Source organism: Microtus pennsylvanicus, chromosome 1 (assembly GCF_037038515.1).
Source record: "Microtus pennsylvanicus isolate mMicPen1 chromosome 1, mMicPen1.hap1, whole genome shotgun sequence".
NCBI lineage: Eukaryota > Metazoa > Chordata > Mammalia > Rodentia > Cricetidae > Microtus > Microtus pennsylvanicus.
The window spans coordinates 94016308-94040847 of NC_134579.1; the positions used below are offsets into that span (position 1 = coordinate 94016308).

The following is a 24540-nucleotide window of genomic DNA, read 5'->3' on the forward strand; positions in this document are numbered from 1 at the left end:
CTGCCTCTCCCAGGGCTAGATGGCCAGGTCCCTGCCTCCTGAGCCAGCCTCCCAGTCTCTGGAATAGGGGCACCAATTCACAGCAAGGGTGAATTCTGTAATTCTGCTAAGGAGGTAGTGTACCAGGGGTTGAGTAGTTGGACCTGGGCTAGTCTATGAAGTCAGCACTGAGTTTTCTAAATGTGTGCCCACCCAACCTTTCTGCAGCGTTTGTGAGCTATCAAAGCCCGGGAGGTATTTTCCCCACATGCTCACTGCTCTGTGCCTGTCCCTGACACTTTTCCCTTCTTGGTTAAACCCTAGGTCATGAAACCGCACAGAACTCTTATCAATTAACTGGCTTGTTTAGAAAGGGTGTCCCTGTGTGGCCCAGGCATCTCCCTGACCACTTCACAATCCTCCATGATCGTGCCTGACTATTCTCACTTTTAAGCAGGTACAGTACTCTCCTTATGGTACTTCTTTGTTTTATGAGATTGGGTCTCAGGGAGTCCAGAATGTCCCTGAATGCCATATTATGTAGCCCAGGATAATCTTGAATTTTTGATCCTCTTGCCTCCACCACCAGAGTGCTGGGATTAGAGGTGTGTACCCCCACATCCAGTGTATGTAGTGCTGGGGATGGAACCAGGGCTCTGTGCATGCTAGGCAAGCACTCTATCAACTGAGCTGTGTCCCTGACCTTGGCACCATATACTGATGTGCCAAGGGGTTTGTGGCTGGTGATTAAAATCTCAGTTGAACTGCCACTTCCTCAAAGATGCCTACCCCACCCGCCCTGAAATCCCCGTGAAGAGCAGACAGGGCCTGCATTTCCTGTCCCAGAAGCACGTGCTGGGGTGGACTCAGCTGCCCATGTGTGCATCCTTGGCAGGCAGGGGAGGGTGAAGGAACACAGTTCCCACAGAGAGCTGTCTCGGAGTCACCACACTAGGAAGGTGGGGACAGAGTCCTGGAGTCTGACCTGGAAGAAGGCAGACAGTGTCCTCCCCAGAGGACACAGGATGCACAAGGATGGCAGGCGTGAGCTCATCAGGTGAGGACCTTTGCTGTGTGACTTGAGTAGAATCCCTTGGAACTCATGTAAAGGTGGAAGGAAAAATGCACTTCATCTTCTGCTCTTCATACACACACCCACAGACAGACAGACAGACAGACTCACAAAACAAAACAAAAACAAAGGGCTTGATAATGTGCACACGCGTAAAGCAGCTTGATCTCTCAGTGGTAATCAGAAGCCAACCATGCATGTGTTTAAGATGCCTTCAAACACACAGGAGCCAAGTCCGCTTCCCTCTGACCCACGTTCCCTTCACAAAGCGCCCATCGGAAGGAACCCTCTGGACCGGCCTGGCTGACTGGACGCTACAGAGGCTGCCTTCAGTCTCATCTCCATTCCACCCAGGCCCCAAAGTCCTGGATCCTTTGAAAAGCTCTTCAAAGGAATTCGGGGTAAGCCTGCGATGGATTGATTGAGTTTTCAAATCCCCTGCCCTCCAGTCCCCACCTCCAGATAAGCTGCTCCAGAACCAGCAGGAAGTAGAAAGGCCTTAGGCCTAGGCTTCCCCCTAGGAGCTTGGAGAAGGTCAGCTTTCTACCAAGCAGTCCAAGAATTCGATCTGACCCAGGACAGACACCCTGACAGCTGTCTCCCATGGTAGCACACCGAGTAGGCTGACATCCAGACCAGACCTCAGCATGCACACCCAGGTCACAGTTCCTGGTGCACTAGTGCATGGTGCTGAGAGTGATGTGGGCAGGGGAGTGTTGCACTTTCTACAAACCAGACGCCCACGAGAGTATTTCCAACATCCCCTTCACAGGAGTGTGCCCATTCCACGGATGGGGCTAACAGAGGTTCTGAGGTAAGGATACTTGCCCAAGGGCACCCCAGTTCACCCAACGAAGCCAAATCTTCATCCATCCTTCCTTCTCTTTTATGACAAGGTCTCCCACAGGCCAGGTTGGCCTTCAACTAAGTAGCTGAAGATGGCCTGATCCTCTGGTCTCCACTGCCTGAGTGCTGGTTCTACAGCAGCAGACTCTCTGCCTGGAGAATGAAGTGCTGGGGACTGACCCCCAAGTCTAACACATACTAGACAGGCACTCTACCAATTGAGCTACAGATGGTTTAATTTTTCAGTTTTTATTTTATTTTTGAGACAAGGTCTTCATACCTGCCTAGGCTCTGCCTCTGTCTCTGGAATGTTGTAACTGTGGGCATGTACCACCACCACACCTGGCTTTAGCCTGAACCATTTTTGTTTTTTCGAGACAGGGTCTTGGTGCACGTGGCTCTGGCTGGTCTGGTAGACAGTGGGCCTCCAACTCCTGATCCCTTGCTCTCCCAAATGCTCAGCTGGGTTTGCAAGCGCCAAGGGAAGCCAGGTGTGGTTATGAATGCTCGTAACCTCAGAACTTGGGGGATGGAGTCAGGAGGATCAGGACATCAAGGATAGCCTGGGCTACAACATCAGGTTTGAAGGCAGCCTAGGCTACAAGACCATGTCTGGAAGGAAAGTGAATTAACCTCAAACCACTTCCCAGACGGCCTCCACATTCAGCTCTCCCTGCCGACCAGGTTTTGCAAAGTGCTGACTGGCTGTGTGCCAGGCATACCAGCCTATACTCAGGCTACCACAGTGGACAACACCGGGTCCTTTAACAGTGTCCAAGCTTAAGTGTGCATCAGATGCATGGAACTGCAGGCATCATCAGGCTTGGTGGGTGCCACAGGACCTAACCAAGGGCATCCAGGAGAAAGTGGCTACTTCTTACCAAAACTGGGTCTTCCTCTATAATAGCCCAGGCTGGCCTTGGACCCCTGGGCTCAAGAAATCCTCCTGCCTTTTCTTTGTAAGTAGCTGGGACATCAGATATGTTACATTGTGATTGAACAGGAAGCAAGCTTTTGGTTTGTTGGTTTTTTTCCTTTCCTTCTTCTTCTTCTTTTTTTTCTAAGGCATGGTTTCATGTAGCCCAAGCTGGCTTTAACTCGCTCTGTAGCTAAGGGTAACCTTAAATTCCTTAAATTCTGCTTTCACATTCCAAGTGCATTTGCCACCAAGCCCATTTTAATACATCATTTTTAAACAATTAATTAATTGGGTATGTGTGTATTGGGGGGTGTTGGTTGTGCAGGTCCTTCTGATGTGGAGGTCCAAGAACAACCTTGGGTGCCGGAGGGTGCAGTAAGTGCCTTTATCCGCTGAGCCTTCTCCCCAGCGCAGGATGCAGATTGTAAACCATGAAATCTGCATTCGCTGTGGAATGCCTCCATGCAGTCCTTTTCCAGCTGCCTACAAGAAAGGAGTCCCTTCTCCCAGGCTGTTTACCCAAACGGGTCCAGCCCACTCAACCAGAACAACCAAAAGAAACAGTGGAAGAAAGAGACAAAATATCATTGTTTGCAGATAAAGACTAGGAAACACATTGGGGGGGGGGTTGTAAAACTGTTACTAGAAGCAGGTAAATGTGACTACAATACAACATAAAACAGATACAAAATATCCTGCACTGGGCTAATAGCCAAACATCACTTACTAACTACAAAAGAAGACACAGTAACTACATGATAGAGAGTGAGCACTCCAGCAGCTCGGAATGTGCTCCCATGTTACCAGTCACATCCGGAGGAGGTGTACGCACCCCTTCCTTCACAGCCAAAGAGGCTTGTACTGATTCAAATCATCATCTTTATCAACCAGAAAAAAATTGAAACTGAGGGCAATCCTATAAAATACATAGCCTGTTTTCTTTTTTGAAAAAATGTCATGCAAGGAAGAGTGGGGAAAAAAATGTATAGCTCAATAAAAAAAATTTTTTTTAAATGTCATGGCCAATAAAGATTAAAAGGCTGAAGATCTGTTGTGGGTTACAGGGACTGAAGTACGTGACAATAAACATAACACTCAGGCAAAGGTGGTGCAGGCCTAATAAACCAGGAGCACAAGAGGGACATTCAGCAGTATGTTTCCTGGCTAGGGTTCTGGAGGTCCTGAGGCTCAATCCTTAGTACTACAAATGAATGAATTTCTCTCTCTCTCTCTCTCTCTCTCTCTCTCTCTCTCTCTCTCTCTCTCTCTCCCCCTCCCTCCCTCCCTCCCTCTCTCTCTCTCTCACACACACTCTCACACACACACTGAGAGAGAGACAGACAGACAGACTAATTCCAATGCCAGGGTCAGCTGAACACAATTGGTCTATGGGGCTCCAATTCTCCCTGAGATCTACACATTTACTGGCTGCCTGTGGAGGACACATCTCCTTCAGTGGTGCAGCCACTGGAAGGGGCCCAAGCTCTTGTAAACAATCCCTCATCCACGCTCAAACAGAAAACCCTAAGGAAACTCACTGGGTCACCACAAGGGAAAAAAAGGCACAAAAGCAGAAGGCAGACCAGCTGTGAAGAGGAAGAGTGATCCAGAGAAATGGAAGAGGAAAAGAGAGGGAAATGGAGGGTTAATAAGACCAAAATTCGTTATATGCATATATGAAGATGTCATAACAACATCCATTAAAATGTCCAGTTGATAAAACAGTCGAAAAGATTGCTATACAGTTACTGAGTCAGTTTCCTATCAACATCAACTTCTTGAAGTTCTATAAAAAATTCTCACTCACAGAAAATGTATGTTGCAATATTAAGGGGAGAAAAGAGGCACTGGCTGCAGAGTGCCTCACTCTGCACACACAGGAAATGCTTGAGGACTCAAGGCAGAAGCCCCGCATGGAGAAATCCTGGCAGATGACTCCAGGAAGGGATCGCTACTCACCCTACAACTGTCTGCGTAAGCTCCAGTATTTCCAAGCTCAGAACTTTGAAAATAAACTGGTAATATAACATACCAAAGAAACACACAAACATCCAAATACCTACCTTCCCTATACGTGAACATAAATCATCTATAAATGCTGAAAACAATGTGTCAGCAAGTTGGCTCAGAGAAAGGGTCCTGGGGCCTGCCATCAAGCCTGGGACCCTCAAGACGGAAGGAGACAACTGGTTCCCGAAAGCTGACCTCCACAGACTTGTTTCTCTGCTGACACACACTAAACTAAACGTAATCATAAGAAAAGTATATTTTTAATAAAACAACAACAACAAAAAGAAAACAAAAGGGGAAAAAGATTCATTTGTATCCCCAAACCAAATACATGAAATACCTGGGTTTAAGTGTGACAAGAAAGTTGGGAGCTCTGCATAAAGAAAGCTGGTACTTAAGGCTTTTGAGTCCCAGTTTAATTAACGTCCTGCCCTGAAGGGAATGAATGGTGATGGGGTGGAGTCAGGAGCAGCTGGGGGTGGAGCCAGAAGCAGAGCCTAAAGGGCTGTGTCTCCAAGGCCACAGGGCCCTCAGCTAAGCAACCTCAGCCAGTTCAGAAACCCACAGGCAGTGTGCACTGATAATATTGTCTCTCTGTTTTAAATAGGGTCTCACTTTGTAGCTCAGGCTAGCCTCAAATTCACATCCTCCTCCTTCGGCTTTCCGAGTATGGGGGTTACAGGCAGGTGCTATCCTGCAGGTGCTACCCTGCCTGCCTTTAAAACTTTACTCACAAACATAAGCAGCTGCCAAGGCTTTGGTCCCAGGCTGCAGCTGGCCACCCTCTTCTCAGATAGACGGGCCAGTTGCTCAGTCAGTGAGCTGCTGTTTCCTTCTGTCTGGGCATGCTGCCCTTTCCTGGAGAGGCCAGGAACAGAGCCCTGCTCACAGTCATGAGTGGAAGTGAGATTGGTTGCTCTCTTCCCTCTATCAGCCACCAGCCATGCAGATTTCGCTGAACTGCACAGGGCAAGCTGGGGCTGGTGCAACCACCAGATGCAGCAAGCTCTGATCTCAAGAGACTCTTAAGCAACAACCAATACTCATCCCACCACCTACTCACCTGCCGTGGCAGGGCAAGGGCAATGTGAGAGCTTGTCAGGCACCTGGGCACGGTGGTACACACCTATAACCCAGCACTTGGAAGACTGATAAAGGAGAATCCTAAGTTCAAGGTCAGCCTGATCTACAACAAGAAAACCTATCTAAAAAGGAAACACACACAACAGTAGCAACAACTGCTTGTTAGGTAAATGCACCTGGCACGGCAGGCTGAAAGAGACAGGCAGACACACTATAGCCACCTACCTGTCAGTCCTACCATCTGCAAGGACAGGGATGAGATGCTGAGGAGGTGGACTCCAATGGAGTTAAGATGCCCAGGATGAACAGTGACACCACCGCGAAAAACATCTCCTGGCTCGAGAGACAGCTCAGTAGGAAAGGGACTGCCATACAAGTGTGAGGATCTGAGTTCGAATCCCCAGAACCCACATAAGACCAGGCATGGACAGGAGGCATCTCTAATTCCAGAGCTCCTGTAGGGAGGTGGGAGATCTAAACAGAAGAATCCTCCGCTGTGACAGGGACAAACTGGTACATCGCAGTGCTCAGCAGCCGGGAGACCTGTGGCCCTGAAGCTGCACCAAGGACTCCGGGGGCCAGCCTGTACCTATGGCTGCTCAAGTGTAAATGAAAAGCTGAACAGAAAAAATAAAAAGCAAGCAAACAAAAACACCAGTGTCAGTGCTCAATGCAGCTGGAGAAGGTTCTAGATTCTCCAGGGCATCCCTTGCCAGTCAATCTAGGGTAAGGGAATGGGAAATGTGCCCACGCTGTGATTTATAGACAAAAAACGCCCAGGAAAGGGAGCTGAGCATTGAGCAGTGTTCTATGTGCTGGGACTAAACCAAGGAGCCAGCATTTCTTGGCTGATGTGGCTGAAACCAGAGGCAGCTGGATATTCCTGGGTATTCCTGGGGGAAGGATGTTTTCCTCCAGCTTCATTCCCAGAGCAGGGCCCGACCTAGGAGGCAGACTGGATCTGCGCTTCCCAAGGACAGAACAAGGAGCCCCTCATCTCCACAGGGTCCCCTTTTCTGCAACCTAGGGCCAAGGTGGCTGGCAGATGGCGACCAGCCTGACTCCTTCTACGCCAGTCCCACGTGGTCCCAGTTCACAAGTCACTTTCAATCTGTGCCTTACAGTCAAGGCCCCTTAGTAACACAGGAGGCTCCTCACGTGTCACACGCATTGCCAATCACAAGGCAGAGCAGCACTTGTGAGAGGGCTTTCTGGTCCCAGCACCCTGTATTGCCTGTGCGTCTGGTTTATCTGCTGCCCACCACAATCACCATGCAGGAACATACAGCCTCCTACACAGCTGTACAATTTCAACTATACACAAGGATGTTAGATATTTTCTTAAAAAATAATTTCAGTGCTAAAGACTAAATCCAGCATCTTCTATGTGGTAGGCACATACACTACCACTGGGCCACACCCCCCGCCACTCACTGTGGGATTCTAGGTAGGTGCTCCACTACTGAGGCACACCCTCAGCCAGGTCAGGCAACATGAGACCCTGTCTCAGAAAGAAGAACAACAAAACTCTGCTGCATCAAAGAGCTTGTTCCTATTAAGATCTACATTTAAAAAAAAATCGTTGGGACTGGAGAGATGGCTCAGTAGTTAAGAGCACTGCTCTTTCAGAGGACCCAGGTTTAGCCCAGCACCCACATGGCAGCTCACACCTGTCTGCAACCAAATTTACACAAGGAACTTAAGGCTAAAATGGCCTTTCTTTATTCAGTAAGGTGTAGAGAAACTGCATGACTCACTCCAAGATTTCTCCCACCGCCAAGGTATGGTGTCATAAACCCACGAGTGCCAGTGAAGGAGTGAGCCCCAGCATGAGACACAGTGAGGGTTTGAACTTAGAGCGAGCACTGAACACCAGGTCATGGATGCGGCTCAGGTTCTGCACTGCAATGAACCCTAAAGAAGCCACTCTCACAATTTCTGGAGAGATAAAAGCCAGGCAGGCACACGTATCTGGCAAGTCACTCAAATGCTCCTCTGGTTTCCGGCTACGGTGCTGTGTGGCCAAATCTTCCCCATGTCCTCCAGCCAAAATAACATAACGCAGCAGACGGAGAGCAGAAGCAGCTCGGAGTTCAGCCGGCGTGTTCCGTCAGCCGCTCAAGAGGCTTACAATAAACTAAATAACTGGCTGCTGAGATGGCTCTGCAGGTAAAACGCTCACTCAGAAGCCTCTTGACCAGAGTTCTACTGCCAGGACCCGGGGAAGGAGAGAAGCAATGCCTGAAAACTGTCCTCTGCCCTACATATGTGTACAAACACATGCACTCACACAGACACACACACACACACACACACACACAATAGTAATAAAATAAATTTTAAAAAAACCCAAAAGATTCAAAAGTGACAATACAACCATACAATGCACCTTGTTCTAAATGGGACGCTTCATTGAGACAGGCTCTTCTATGAAGCCCAGACTGGCCCACAACTCAAAACCTCCTCCAACTATTCAAATGATGAGGCAACTGCCGTGTTCCACCACATCTGGCCAAATACAGGGTTTTTTCTTCTTCTTCTTCATAGAAAACGTCCTTTTGGTTTTTGCTTGTCTGTTTTGTTCTTTGAGACAAGGTCTCGGTATAGCTTGTTTCAGCCTCAAACTTGCTATGTAGCCAGGGATGTCCTAGATGTCCTAGAGCTTCTATTCCTCCCAACTCCACCTCTCCAGTGCTGGGACTCAGGCTCCGGCCACTCCCTGCTCCCTTGCGCACGTGAGCTTTCTCTCTCTCTTTTTCTCTCTTTCTCTCTCTCATTAACCAGCAACATTTTACCAGGAAAGCTAGAAACTTGGGAGAAATGACACTTTGAAAACCAATTACAGAATCTCTAAACCAGTTATAACAGGGCCCATTTCCAGAAATCAAAGTTAAAGCATTTTTTTTCTATAATCCTCTCATTTTAATATGAAATGCCTTAAATGTAGGGTAATTATGGAAATGAGGCATGGATGCAATTTGAGTTGTCATTAATTTAGCAAGTTTATCCCCCGACATTCACAAGATGCAAAAACAGCAAACAGCAAATCACTCGGTCTCCAAACCCGGCTCCTTTGCTTTCATTTCCACTTTTTAAAGCAGAGCTGGGTCTTCTTCCAAAGCATCAAGAAAGAACTCCCATGACATCTCTACATGGTCTGTGTCAGCTTGAAACGGCTTCCGTAAGCTCGGTACAAACTCAGTGAGGATGCACTACGTGACCAACATCTTTCCCACAGACTGCTCTTCAAAATTATATATTATATAATGACTATATATGTTAGATGGATGGATGAGACAGACAGACAGACATGAAACACTGGCTGTGGTGGTGCACATCTGTGATCCCAGCAGTCAGTCATCCTTAACTACAGAGGACACTGAAGGCCAGCCTGGGTTCCATAAGACTCCATCCTCAACAAAAGAGAATCTGCAAAAGTCTCATTCCTTAAGTAATAAACCCTGAGCCCTCAGTGCAAACTGAACAGATTACATTTTTAATGCAGAATTGTTGTGCCAGTACCTAATTCACTACATCCCCACATACTTTCTTGTTTTAGTCTTCTGTAGCTTTAGCTGGCCTTGAACTTACTATGTAGCCAATGCTGGCTGTGAACTTCTTTCTGATCCTCCTGCTTCCATCCACTAGATGCTGGAATTACAGGTGTGCAGCCCTGGAACAGAACACTGGGTGTGCACACACCAGACAAGAACACACTCACTGAGTTGCAGCCCCAGGCCCCTGTGGACCTGGAAGCAACTCTGTAACCAGACCACAGTACAGTGGGCTGACAACCCTGACAAGCAACAGCAGGTGGTTCCCAACAGACAGAAGCAAGCCTTCCTGTAGAAGGGCTGGTCATCAGTCCTGACCTTGTAAGTGCTCAGGCAATAGCTCTCCCTCCCCACCTTCCAGAATGCTCCACTCCAGCCCTCCTCCCCAGAACCCAACAATCATCCCACCCCACCCAACACCTGTTCTCAGGCCTTTCATTTGGATCTTCCCCACTCCAAGGTCCCAGGACCAGTGTTGCTGTCTCCTCTTCCAGGTAGCATCTGCTGCCCTTTCAGCTATAAGAGTCTGAACCTCTAATCTCCTTCCTTCTGTGTTGTGCCAGGGTCCCTTCATGCAGACACTGGATAAGTAAAACCCCAGTCCCACGCTCTCCAGCTGTGACCCTTGGACAGGCTGACCTGATACCCTCTCCCATACTAATGGGCAAGAGAAGCTGAGCACCAACACCCATTCCTGCCTAACCTGCCCAATCCAGCTGCTCCCTGGGGGGTGAGGGGGCACCAGGGTGGAGGACTCCAGAAGAAGAGGAATGCTGGGACCAGCCCTGGAGAAGTTCAGCAACGAAAGAAGTCAGAGGAACTGTCCATCTTCACTAAGTCAGGCATCTTCAAATGGACTTCAGCATATCGTTTAGCTGCTAGCGAGCTGCTCAATGACTTAAAACTAATTGGCTACTGCCAACTGACCAGCTGTAAACAGCAAAGAACTGTCATGTTTCTTTTCGCTAGGTCTGAAGCAATTCCTTGGGTAGCAAGGTGGTCATTACAATTGGTTATAGTTTTATCAGGATGCAAATCTGATGACTGTGATCTATAACATACACCATCAGTCCTGCACCCTGAGGCACAGCCCCTCAGTCCCTCTGACTACCAGATGCTGACATCCAAATAAACCATGAAGAGTCCTAGTGACGACTCAGGGAGCTCGGGCAGCGACTGGCAAAAGCTGCTAACACAGTGCCACAGCCTGTCACCCCAGCACTTGGGGAGGCAGGAGGCCAGCCTGAGTCACATGGTGAGTTCACAGCTGCCCAACATAAAGGGGTGTGGGCGAAGAACTCAGCCAGTAGAACCAAACAAGCATGACGAGCTGAGGCTGATCCCCAGAACCCATGTATAAAAGCCAGGCTTCATGGTACATACTCATGATTGCAGCAGTAGGGAGGCAGAGAAGGGACAGTCCCCAGGGCTCCATGGCCAGCTGGCCTAGCCTACCTGTTAAGAACTAGGTTCAGTGAGAGACCCTGCCTCTAAACACAAGGTGGATAGCTCCTGAAAAACAATGCAGGAGGCTGTCCTCTGACACACACACACAACACAAAATCTAATCAAGAAGACAGTTTGTCTCCTGACTGCTGCACCAAAAACCAGCTAAGTGGCAGTTTTGACAAAAAAGAAAAGATAAAGATCAAACTGGAATTTGATCCAATCTCTGGGTTTGATCCAACACCCATTTGTGTACAAAAAAGAGAAGGTCTGCTCCTATCTCTCAAATTCAATTTGAAGAGGAGCTGTGGGACCTGCGAGGTACAAATGACCCTGGTCCTTCCAGGTCCCCTCAGCAAGAGTGACACACGTCCTTCCGGGCTGGGGAGGTGGTGAACGGGAAAGTGCACTGAGGAGCACGAGGGCTTGAGCGCGCCATCCAAGACACTGGCAAAAATCAGGGTGGGCACCGGGTGGTGGTGACGCACACCTTTAATCCCAGCACTCGGGAGGCAGAGATAGGTGGATAAACTCTCTGAGTTTGAGACCAGTCTGGTTTACAGAGGGAATTCCAGGAGAGGCTCCAAAACTACAGAGAAACCCTGTCTCACAGAAGAAAAAAAAATCAGGTGGACTTGTGATCTCAGAGCTAAGGAGATAGCAGAGAGGAAGATCCCTGGGATCCGACAGCAGCCAGCTAGCCTAATTGACGAGCTCCGGGTTCTGTGAGAGATCCTATCTTAAAACAAACAATAAAGAAAGAAAGAAAGAAAGAAAGAGAGAGAGGGAGGGAGGGAGGGAGGGAGGGAGGGAGGAAGGAAGGAAGCTCCTGAGAAATGACACCAAAGTTGGTCTCTGAGCGCCGTACTTCTCAGCACATGTGCGCATGTGCCCCATACATAGTTACGCAGGCACACGTGCACAAAGAGCTAGAAGACAGACAGACAGCCCCATGCCTGGACCTTATTTGGACTTTGCTTCTAGCAAATCCTGGGGGAGAAATCAGAACATTGAGAAGCAGTGGGGTTCTGAGTGAGTACTGCCCACAGGACAGCTTACTATTTCTTTTGTAGGTGAGATGAGCCGCCATGGTGACCTTTCTCTCCTTTTAAAGGATCCTTATCTTTCTCAGGGCAACGCGACACCTACAATTTGCTTCTAGATTAAGCATAACTGGGGAGGAAGATAGGGAGTAGCGGAGTAGCTGTAAGATAGTCACTGTGGATGCTGGTGCTGGGCACATGGAAGTTCAGTACTCAGTGTTTTTATTTTTTCTTCAGCAGTGGGAATCAAACTTGATCCCTTGCCGAGTGGAACCAGGGAACTTGAAGCAAGCACTCTGCTGTGGCACTGGAGCACAAAGAGCTAAGAAGGGGTAAATGCATCTTTCAAGTTCAACAACCAATTCCAAAGCAAACAGAAAAAAGAAACATATAGACACCATCACCAACACAGACACACATACACTTGAGAGCAAAAGTACGGAAGCCCACTCAAGAAGAGGGTGAATCAAACTCGAGACACAAATACGACCTGGTGATATAGGCCTGTTATCCCAGCTATTCTGCAGACAGAGTTCAAGGGAACCTTGGACTACTTAGTAAGAACTTGTCTCAAAATAAAAAATGAAAAGAGAGCTGGAGGGTGTGATTCAGTGGTAGAGCAATTGCTAGAATCCCCTAGTGAGGGGCTGGGGTGTGGCTCAGTGGTAGAGCACCTGCCTAGAATCATCAGTGAGGGGCTGGGGTGTGGCTCAGTGGTAGAGTACCTACTTAGCAAGTACAAAGCCCTAGGTTTGCTCCCCAGTACACCTCTGCCTGTAGCCGGCAGCTGTGGGTGGTTCTCCACCCAAGGATCAAACACCAGCTATGTGAGGAGACACTTTCCCCGACAACAGTAACTGAAAGTACTGAAGGTTTGAAGATAAACTTCTAGCAACCATTGGGGCTGGATTCTGGTTTCTCTCCTGTGTGGGAGATGCCTAGGAGAATGTGTGGTGTGTGCAAATGTCACCCATATGGCTGTCACTGTCATCTATCCTGAGGGTGGAGTAGAAGGCAGCTAAGGATGGCGCTGCTTTGGGAATCAGTGTGGGCGTCCACAAGGGACAAAACTGCCAAGCCTGGAGCTACTGGGGCTTGCTGAAGGCAGGCAATGGTTAAGTCAACAAAATTCTAATGCAAAACAGGCTAACAAAACAAGAGATAGGCACAGAAAAAAATTGCCAATATTTCCAGATCATTAATGAACTTTTCATTTCAAGATAAAAATTGGGGGGGGGGGTAAATAAAAAAGCAAGCTTTGGTGTTGGAGAGTGGTCTCTCTGGTGGTGAAGTGCCAGCATGAGGACTTCAGATCCCCAGCACCCAAGCAAAGGATGGGTACACAGGCGCGCACGCGCGCGCGCGCGCGCGCGCGCGCACACACACACACACACACACACACACATTCATACACACAGTATACCTACAACTGCCTTGCTCTGAACTCACTGGAGTATCTGGATTATTTTCAATGTCAACATGCTGAAACAGCACTCTAACCCCAAACTTGACAACATCCCGTCCTATCCATGAGACCATTTCTTTTGGAGCTCCCTAGGTCAAAAACCACGGGAGACCTCCAGAACTGCTCAGCTGGCCTGCTGGCATGCTTTTCTGAAGTGGGACAGATACGTCATCCATTGCTGGTTTTCCTTCCACACACTGGCTATGACTCTGCGGGCATGGACTGTGCTCAGAAACACTCCCCAAGTCAGACACACGCAGCTGGCCTGGGGAGACGGCTCCACTGGGGTTTGCCACACAGGCATAAGACCCAAGTTCAATTCTGAGAAGTCACATAAAGAAGCTAGACATGCTGGTGAGGAGGGATCACAATCCCAGTGCTCAGGAGGCAGAAAGAGATAGCCCTGGGACTTGCTAGCTAGCCAACCTTGACATCCAGATTTGGTGAAACAACCTGCCCCGCAAAATAACGGAAAGGCTAAACGAAGAAGACGTTCAAAGTTGACTTCTAGTCTCCACACATGAACATACAGTCAGGAGAATGGGTTGTGTGCACACGCACACACTCTGCAAGGGCTGCAGGGCTCAATGGTAAATCCTTTCCCTGCCAGCTAAGCCACCATGCTCAGACACGTACCCACTGCACATGCCAGCTCCTGAGAGACAGATTTCCAGGCACTGCACCCAACATCATTTCAAAAATAGCAGCCTTGGCGATGATCAGTAGATGAGCAGGACCCTGTGGTCTGAAACTTTGCCCACCATGGGGAGACAATCCCACGCGAAAGAAAGTCTTCTATTCCAAAGGCAGGGAGTGGGGCTGGGGAGAAGTCGGGGAGTGAGTGTGCTTGCTGCACAAGCAGCAGGGCGTGAGTCTGGATCCCCAACACCCATATAAAAAGCCAGGTGTGGTTTCCTGTGAAGCTGCAACCCCAGTGCTGTGGGGGTGGAGACAGGAGGATGACTGGGGCTTGCTGGCTGCCAACCTAGCTCCAGGTTCCATCTGAGACTCTTCCTCGGGGGAATAAGGTAGAGTGACAGAGCAGGACGCCCAGTGGCCTCTTCCTTTGACTTGTGTGTGTGCAGCCCCATCCCTCACAATACAGTAAGCTAGACTCTGGCAGGGGTGGTTGGGATAAGAACCCTAAGAAGACAATGGGTTGAGGTGTTTCCAGAACCTGAGTTACAGGAAGAAGCCCGAGGAAGATGGAGAGAAAGATCATCTGTCAAGTTCTCAGGCCCAGGAATGCAGTTAATGACCCATTGAGTGAACGATTGTTCCTCCCGGCAATCTGGCTTTATTTTCTTTCGGTGGTGGGGATGGAACCCAGGGTCTCGCGTGAGCTAGGGAAGCAAGCGGTCTACCACCCAGCAACAGTCCAGCCCTTGTACATTCAACAGGGACACAGCTTTCCGGTTTGGAAAAAGAAGGTGGCATTCCTTCTCACACCTTAGTAAGATGAGTCACTGTTAGTGTTCAGAGTTATTCAGTCAGAATATATAACATATCTGGACCCTGGGAAGGTGGACATACAACGGCAAGTACTCCAGACCTGGGAACGACCCCGGCAAAAACTCCACACTCAGGGAGCTCATAAACGTGAGTAACAAGACAGACACTCACACCTGGCCGTGAACCTGATCAAAGGAACACCAGTGAGAGTTAGAAGCAATTACTGAATAGAAAAAGAAAGTGCTGGGAAGGAAGCAATTAACATGGTTTTCCCCTAGTACATAAGATCTTTAGGTCCTGGACCTTAATGGGAGTTTGGAAGAAGGTAAAGTAGGCATGGTGTCGAATGTCACAGGAACAGTGAGCCTGGGACCTGGGACAAGCGAGGGATCTGTACTTCCCACCATGTTCTGGGGGTAAATAGAGGCACAGCACTTCCTGCCCAGATACTAGATGTAAAGCCACTGCCTCCAGACTTGCTCTTAAGGCATGGACTGTCTCCCAACGAAGGCAGCTCCCTGGACCATACACCTCCCAGAGAACACCCTCCCTGGCAGGGGTAGGGCAGCTCATCAGTCCTTCCAGGTCCAGGTCAAGGAAGTGAACACTGGGGGCTTGACCTATGGGAGTCAAGGACAAGGAGTGTACCTAGATTACTCAGACCACGAGGGTCAGAAGCGGCCTTGGTCGCTCTGCCTAAATGGAATCAGAGTTGAGGGCCATGGGGCGGGGGGCTATCTATGGCAGAGTTCAGGCTGAGTGGGGTCTCATGCTGCCAGGGGAAAGCTAAGGGTCAGGGAGTGACCCTAGAAGAGAGGAGTGTTTTGGGGCCAGAAGACCCAGAGAGTCCAGACTAGGTTAGATGGAGATCAGGGTGATTTAACATTCTCAAGTCAACAGGGGTCAGAGATGACTTCTGTCTGGAGGTTTAGGCAGGGTGAGATTATAGGGGTTAGGGGTGGCCCTAGGGCTCCCAGGTTAAGTAGAGTCAGGAGTAACTGTTCCTGGCTGGTAAGGGTCAAGAGTGACCCCAGGTATTGGGGGCAGGTGGGATCAGGGGCAACCTGGGTTCAGAAAGTAAGGGACCAGCATGGGAGGGGTGGAGGCCAGATGGAGTAGAGGTGTGTGTGTGTGTGTGTGTGTGTGTGTGTGTGTAAGAGAGAGAGGGGGAGTGAAGAAAGGGGGCTTAGCATGAACCCAAGTGTTTAGGCCTGTCCAGGGTTGGAGTGACAGGGGGTTTCAGGATGAGTGGGGTCTGAGTTTGGTCCTACCAGTCAGTCAGGGCCCACCCAGGGATAAGGGCTCAGTGAGCTAACAGGGGGTCAGGCTTAGTTGGGTGGTGATTAACATCACAGGGTCAGAGCCAGGTGAAGGTCGGGATCACCGGGATCTTAGGGTTCAGGCTTAGCTGGGTGGAGAAACGTGGTAGCCAGGTGGTCGGACCAGGTGGGACCAAGATCAATCAGTGTAAGCAGAGGTTCAGAGCTAGGTGGGGTCAAGAATGGGAGATGTCTAGGTAATCAGAGCCGGGTGGAGTCGAGATTGGAGAGGCCAGTACCTGGCAGGGTCGAGATGGGGGAGGGAGTGACCAGGGGCTAGGACCCAACAAAAAAAAACGAGATGGGATGGGGAGGAGGAGAGACCCAGTGGCCAGGCCAGGAGGAGGCGAGTTGAGGGGGTTGACCAGGGGTTCAGGACGGATAGGGTCAAGATCAGGGGGTGACAAGGGACCAAGCCGGGTGGGGTCGAGATCAGCGGGTGGCCAGGAGGTCCAGGCCAGATCCGTAGAGGGGTGACCCGGGGGGTGGCGCCGCACTCACTGTTGGGGCAGCTGAAGGGCTGGCGCTCCCCGCCTCTGGAAGGCCCCGTCCACGAAGACACCGTTCTTGCCGAGGCAACGCAGATAGAAGTGAGGTTCCTGGAAGCTGAGCTGCAGGTGGCGCCGGGAGATGAAGCTCGACAGGCCCATGCTCAGGTCCACCGATCCCTGCGACGAGTTGCGGCCGATGGTGACGCTGGGCTGTCGCATCAGAAACTCGAACTCCCGGCCCTCCAGGCGCGCTAGGGCCGGCCCTGGGCTCTGGCGCACTGAGGCGGCGGCGGCGGCCACCAAGGCAGGAGCGGCGGTGGTGGCAGTGGCGGCGGTGGAGGGCACCGGGCCGGGGCTGGGGCCGGGACCGGGCACCGCGGGCACTGCGGGCGCCGCGGGCGGCCCGGGCGGAGGCTGCGCCGGCGGCGGCGGGGATGCGGTGGCCGGGAAGGCGGCGGCCGCGGCCGCGGCGCACAGCACAGGGCTGCAGGGAGCGGAGCGCAGCGCCAGAAGGGCGCGGGCGCCGCTGTCCTCGCCGACTTCGGCCATGTTCGCGCAGCTCCGAGCGGCTCCGGCGGCGGCCGAGGCGGCGCGGGGCGGGGCGGGGCGGGGCGGCGCACGCGGAAACCCGGACTGGATCACAGCGCGGAGCGGAGCTGGGGTGCCGCAGGACCCCTGACGCTGCGCGCGCAGCTTCCACCTCGGGGAGGGCGGGTACAGAGAGGCTGAGAGTCAAAGAGCCCCCTCCTCCCGCTCCGAAGTGCGCGTGGTAGTGTTTGACTCACCACGTTTTTAGGGGTGTCCTACTGAGATTGCAGGTCAAAGTTGCCCTTGGATGCTTGTGACGATGGTCTCAGCTAATCGCCGATCGCTTCTGCATGGCTGTTCTTTGTAGTTTCGCTTTTTTCTTTTATAATGTTGCAAATTACATTTTATTCATTCATGTATTTACTTGTAGCTCACCATACCTGTGTGTGTGTGTGTGTGTGTGTGTGTGTGTGTGTGTGTGTGTGTGCAGGTTAGGGGGACACCTTTCAGGTCTATTCTCTCTTACCCTGTGGGTTCTGAGGATGGAATTTAGGTCGAGCTTGGTGACAAGAACTTTTACCTACTGAGATATCTTGTTGGTCCTTGTTTTTGTTGTTTGAGACGCTATCTCATACCCAGGCTGGCCTGGTTTGGCTACCTAGACCAAGCTGGCCGCAAATTCATGATTTTCCTGCTCAAGCATTACAGGTGTGTGCCACCAAGCCTAGCCCTTTTAATTAAGTAATTAATCAACTAATATTTCATACATGGTCTCTTGCTATGTAGCTCAGACTGGCTTCCAACTGGTGACCCTTCTGGCTTAGGCTCCCAGAGTCTTGCTGGAGTCACAGGTGTACACTGCCACGCCTGATTTCCCTTGTTCCTTTAAGGCGAACAGCTCTGCTGCTTCCTAGAGACTATGGACACCCTGGAGATGGACGGTGGTAAATGGTGAATTTGGCAGCATCTGCATCCCTTGAGAACTTAAAGGTTCTGCACTGGGATGCTAATTCAGTCAATGCTTCGTTCAGGAACACACACACACACACCCCGGCGCACATACACGCACGCACGCACGCGCGGGTTTTCTCACACTTAATGACTATGAAGGAGCTGACACAGTTGCTTGGTAAAGTGCCCGATTCATTCACACTCCAGGACTGGAGTTCGTTCCCTAGTACCAACTTCAAAACCCATTGAGAGCTTCTGTAATTCCAGCTCTTTAGGGTGGAGCCAGACAGATCGCTAAAGTTCATTGGCCAGCCTGCCTAGCCAATCAATGAGCTCCACGTTCATGGGAGCCACTGTCTCAAAACAAAAACAAAAACAAAACTGAGAAAACAACAACAAAAAAAGATAGAGACAGGCTGTGGTGGTGGACCACTTTGATCCCAGCACTTGAGAAGCAGAGGCAGGCGGATCTCTGTGAGTTCCAGGCCAGCCTGGTCTACAGAGCCAGATCCAGGACAGTCAATACTGTCTTGAAAACCCGAAACAGAGAGAGAGAGAGAGAGAGAGAGAGAGAGAGAGAGAGAGAGAGAGAGAGAGAGAGAGAGAGAGAGAGAGAGAGACACAGAGAGAAGCAGAGACACAGAGAGAGAGAGACAGAGAGAGATGTACACACTTGTGCATTCAAGTGCAAGCACACGCACACAAGAATTTTTTAAAATAATGATCATGAGAAGAGAGACGTAGGTCCTGCCCTCAGTGAACTTCAGGACTAATGAAGAGACTGATATGAATTAAGGATCCATAGAAATCAATGTCATGCTCACAGTCCACACAGGGTGTACGTTGACAGCGAGCACTGCAGAGTGTTGGGGCCAGGGCCAGAAGGATGCGGGAGGGGGCGGGTCAAGGGCAGGTAGAAGGGAGAGTAGGAGAAACGTTCCTGCCTACTGAGCTCCCATTCTTAACCCAAACAGGGGAGCTTATCCTGTTATAAAGCTTCTCAACCTTCCTAATACTCAGACTTCATAGCTGTAACCTTGCTACTGTTATGAATTGTAATGCAAATCGGGGGGAAGGGGTGGGAGGATGGGGGTTGTCGCGACCCACAGATTGAGAACCACTCTCAGGGGGGTTACAATGAGAGAGAAGAGTATTTGAGAGGCAGGGGACAGAAGTTTCTTGGTTTTGGTTTAGGTTTGTTTGTTTGTTTGTTTGTTTGGCCTTGGGCTCTGTAGCTGAAGTTGAATTCCTGGTCCACCTGTCTCCACCTTCAAAAGCTAGACAGGCATGCATTAGCACACCCTTCTCGGGTTCTCATTTTCACGTTTTTCAGTACGAGCGTTAAATCCAGGGCCTCGTGCAGCAAGTGCTTTGGCACTGAGCTATGCCCCACACCTTTAACATAATATTTTATTTATTATGTGTGTGCAGGTCAGAGAGAAACTCTCCTTCCACCACGTGGGACCTGGGGAATAACACTTGGGTCCTCAGCCTTGGTGGCAAGCCCCCTTACCTGCCAAGCCATCTTGCCAGCCTCCCACCGTGAACTTCTTGTATTTTCCATTTTCAGTCAGGTTCCACCTAGTTCTCCAGACTGACTTTATTCTCACGCTGTGACCCAGGTAGATCTTGAACCTGAGATGCTCCTGCCTCAGCCTTTACAGCAGCTAGGCAGGATTACATGCCCAAGTCACCAGACCTGGGAAACTGTGGCAAAGGAACCTGATTGAGGGGAGGACAGTGAGAGCAGGCTGAGGAGCCTCTTCCCCAAGTGAGGATTCTTGAACCGGAGTCCAGAGGATGCGCTGACACTGGCTGGGGCTGGAGGCGAAGTGTGGGAGGAGAGCTTACAGCCAAAGAGTGCGCGTGCTAACCCCTGGAAGTCTGTACTCAGGAGGGATGGACAGAAGGTCACCGTGGCCATGAAAGAGCAACCAATTCATCTGAACAAGATGAATGAAGGGCTGTGTAGGACCCCAAGAGCCATGAGAAGCACACCCATGTGCTTGTAAAAGAGTCACCCTGGATGCCGTGGAGTTGGACTAAAACAGTGGTCAAAGTGGCTGTGGGATGCTGGTTAAGAAACTGCCAGCCTAAATAAGACAGGTTTAAGGAGAAAGATGGGGGAAAGCCATCAGTCCCAGAAATATTGAACACACACACACTCATACTTTTTTTCAATAATTTACTGTTTTTAATTGAGCTATACATGTTTTCCCACTCCCCTTCCTTCCTCCCCACTCCCCATCTACCCCTCTCCATGCCCCCCATACTCCCAGTTTTCTCAGATCTTATCTTTTTCTCCTTCCTATGTAGACCAATGTATGTCTTTCTTAGGGTCGTCTTGGTTATCTAGGCTCTCGAGTTGTGCACTGTAGGCTGGTTATTCTTTACTTTATGTCTAAAAGCCACCACTTATGAGTGAGTGCATATGATATTTGTCTTTCTAGGTACAGGTTACCTCATTCAGTGTGGCTTTTTCTAGGTCTGTCCATTTGCCTGCAAATTTCAAGATGTCATTGTTTTGTTTTGTTTTTTACCGCTGAGTAGTACTCCATTGTGTAAATGTACCACATTGTCCTTATCTATTCTTCAGTTGAGGGGCATTTAGGCTGTTTCCAGGTTCTGGCTCTTGTAAATAATGCGGGTATGAACAAAGTTGAGCACATGTCCTTGTGGTATGATTGAGCATCCTTTGAGTATATGCCCAAGAGTGGTAGTGATGGGCCTTAAGGTAGATTGATTCCTAATTTTCTGAGAAATCTTCATACTGATTTTCAAAGTGGCTGTACAAGTTTTCACTCCACATCCTCTCCAGCATAAGTTGTCATCAGTGTTTTTGATCTTGGCCATTCTGACAGGTATAAGATGGAATCTCAGAGTTGTTTTGAATTGCATTTCTCTGATAGCTAAGGATGTTGAGCATTTCCTTAAGTGTCTTTCAACCATTTTAGATTCCTCTGTTGAGAGTTCTCTGTTTAGGTCTGTACTCCATTTTTTTAAAAACTGGATTATTTGTTCTTTTGATGTCTAATTTCTTGAGTAGAAACTACTTTTTCTTTACAGAAGCTTCTCAGTTTCAGGAGGTCCCATTTATTAATTGTTTCTCTCAGTGTCTGTGCTACTGGGGTTATATTTAGGAAGTGGTCTTGTGCCAATGTGTTCAAGCGTACTTCCCACTTTCTCTTCTATGAGGTTCAGTGTGTTGTTTTTTTTTAAAAGATTTATTTATTTATTATGTATACAGTGTTCTGGCTGTATGTATACCTACATGCCAGAAGAGGGCACCAGATTTCATTACAGATGGGTGTGAACCACAATTTGGGTACTGGGAATTGAACTCAGGACCTCTGGAAGAGGTCTTAACCAGTGCTCCAAACTGCTGAGCCATCTCTCCAGCCCTAGCATGGTTGTTTTTATGTTGAGGTCTTTGATTTGTTTGGACTTGAGTTTTGTGCATGGCAATAGACATGGATCTATTTGCATTCTTCTACATGTTGACATCCAGTTATGCCAGCATCATTTGTTGAAGATGCTTTCTTTTTTCCATTTTATAATTTTAGCTTCTTCATCAAAAATCAGGTGTTCATAGGCACACACACAGTTTTTAAAGTTCAGCATAAGACTGGTTGGTGGCACACACTTGTAATCCCGTTGATCAGTAACCAGAGGCAGGGGAATCTCCTAAGAGTACTAGGTCAACCCAAGTTCCATAGTGAGAGTCTGCCACGAACAACCACAGAGGGCTGGGGCGGTGGCTCAGTTACTAAACTGCTTGCTGTGAAAGCATGGAGGCCAGAGTTTAATTCCTAGAACCCAGGAGAGAGAGAGAAAAGCCCGCATGGTGCCACATGCTTGTCATCCCACCACGAGGATGGTGGAGATAGGGAGATGCCTGGGGAGACCCTGTCTTATAGGGGGCGGATGTCATTTCGGAGGGTGACACCTGAGCTCTTCCTGACTCGGTGTACATGAGCACACACAAACACCCATGTGTACATAGTGCAACTGCGCTCACAGACAACTTTTACCATCAGACACAGAATCCCATTTCTGGGCATATCCCCAAGAACTGAACGCAAGGTGTGAGGGAGATATTTACATACAGGAAAGCTGTGTTCATGACAGCTCTACTCACAATAGCTAGAATGTGAAATGAAGTCAAGAATTCAAGCCAGCTGGTGGTGGTGCACACCTTTAATCTCAGCATCCAGGAGGCAGAGGCAGGCAAATCTCTGGGAGTGGTCAGCCTGGTCTACAGAGTGAGCTTCAGAACCAGTGGAACTACACAGAGAAACCCTGTCTTGAAAAAACAAACAAAAGAATACACACACACACACACACACACACACACACACACACACTGTACATACATTTAAGGGAATATTAGCCTGAAAGGGAAGGAAAATGTGATACCAGCTGCAACATGGATGAATCTTGATGATACAACATCAAGGGAAATAAGCCAGACCTGAAAGAACACAGGGTCTAATGTAGCCTAGGCTGGCCTGGAACTCACTATATAGCTGAGGATGACTCTAAAAACTTCTGGTCCCCCTGCCTCTACCTCTGAGTGCTAAGATTGCAGGCATGTGTCACCACACCCAGTTTGGGCAGTGCTGGGGATCGAACCCAGAGCTTCATGCATGCTAGGCAAGCACTCTACCAACTGAGCCACATCCCTCCACCCCCAGCTCCTACAGTTCCACTTATATGAGGCCCAAAGACTGGTCACGTTCACAGAGGCTAAAAATAGAATGGTGGGAGGCAAGGGTGTGGAACGGGGGCTAGTGTTTCGGTGGGGACAGAACTTCAGTGTAGGCTGGAGAGTTGAGATAGACAGTGTTGGTGGACAGCACAGTGGTCCTTTGCTATCCGACTTTCCTTAAGACAGAGTCTCACATTGGTAGCCCAGGCTAATCTATTTGGAATTCTTCTTGTAGCTCAGGCTGGCCTTGAATTCAGGGTAATCCTTTTGACTCAGCCTCCCCAGTGCTGGAATTACTTGCCACTGTGCCTGATGGTTGTACCACAGTGTGAATTTAAAAATTTTAGTGTGTGTGTGTGTGTGATGTAGGTACACCCGTGTATGCAGGCATGCACCCCACCCCACCCCCACCCAACCTGTTCGTGGGACACTAGGAGTCCTGCTCTATTACCGTCTGCTTTTGTTCCTTGAGACACTGGACCTGGAACTGTATTGGTGACTAGCAAGCCCCAGCCATCTCCTGCCCAGCCCCCATAGTACTGGGGTGGCAAGTGTGTGTCCAGACATACCTAGATTTGGTGCAGGGGATTTGAACTCAGGTCCTCATGTTTGTACAGCAAATGCTCTTACCCACCAAGCCATCTCCTTAGTTCGAATGTGAATATTTTAACGCCACTGAACCACACACTTAGAAGAGGCTAATTTGATGTATGCCTGTATATTTTACATCAATAGAGCTGCAGGCAAGGCTAAAGAGGACGGGAGGAGTGTGTTGGGTCCTTTAAGGATCTGGGAACTGGATGTAGTGGTGTAAGCCAGCCATCCTAGCGTTCAGGAGGCAGAGGCGAAAGGATAGCCAAAAATTCAAGGTCAGTATGGTCTGGCACACAAGACAAATCACAGGAGCTGAGTCTGAACACAGAAGGGGCTGAAGCAGGAAAAAAATAAAAGATAATTTCTCCCTCCCTCCCTCCATCTCTCTCTCTCTTTCTTCCTTTCTCTTCTTCTGTCTCCTATGCGGGGAAGGAAGAAACAGTATAGCAATGATATCAAGAGCATGCAGAGCCAGCTCACCCTGACCTTGGCAAGTCTAGACATCTATTTAAGTGTCTGTGATTCCTTTTTCCTTAAACAGTGATTCACTGGCTATATTGACAGCTACCATAGAGAGGGCAAGAAAAGAGCCCATTTTTAAAAAGGGCCCTTGAACAATGAAAATGTGGGAAGCTGAATTCTTCTCTGGATCCCTTTGGGTCTAGAGGACCTGCTTAAGCTGTCAGACAAAGCGTGTACTCTATAAAGAAAAGAGAAAAAGCCTGCTGCCAACAAAAGAGCCCCCACAATACCCAGCACCTTACCTTCAGAGGTCACAGCAGGAGCTGGAAGAAGTGGACCTAACTCCAGCCACAGAGCCAGCCACAAGAAATCTGTAGTGAATTGGCAGATATTATTAGTTAGTTTACTTACACTTCTTTGAGATAGGATATCGTGTAGCCCAGGCTGGCTTCAAACCCAGTATGTAGCCAAGAAGGACCCTGAACTCTTGATTCCCCAGCACCCCCCCCCCCACCTCACATCCACCTCCTCAGTGCTTGGATTGCAAGCACGCAAGTGCCACACCCAGTTCATGAGGTGCAAGGACTGGAATCCAGGATTTTGTGGGTGCTAAACAAG

General features: G+C 49.4%; 1 protein-coding gene across 2 annotated transcripts in view; it reads right to left on the bottom strand.

The window, feature by feature from the left end:
- Positions 1-17262, bottom strand: part of Foxk1 (forkhead box K1) — a 70400-nt gene extending 53138 nt beyond the window's left edge. For both annotated transcript variants that reach the window (XM_075974271.1, XM_075974261.1), the window contains exon 1: positions 16690-17262. In XM_075974271.1, coding sequence (XP_075830386.1) covers positions 16690-17228 — 539 coding nt within the window. In that variant the 5' untranslated portion in view covers positions 17229-17262. The remainder of the gene's footprint in view (positions 1-16689) is intronic.
- Between the last annotated feature and the right edge of the window lie 7278 nt (positions 17263-24540).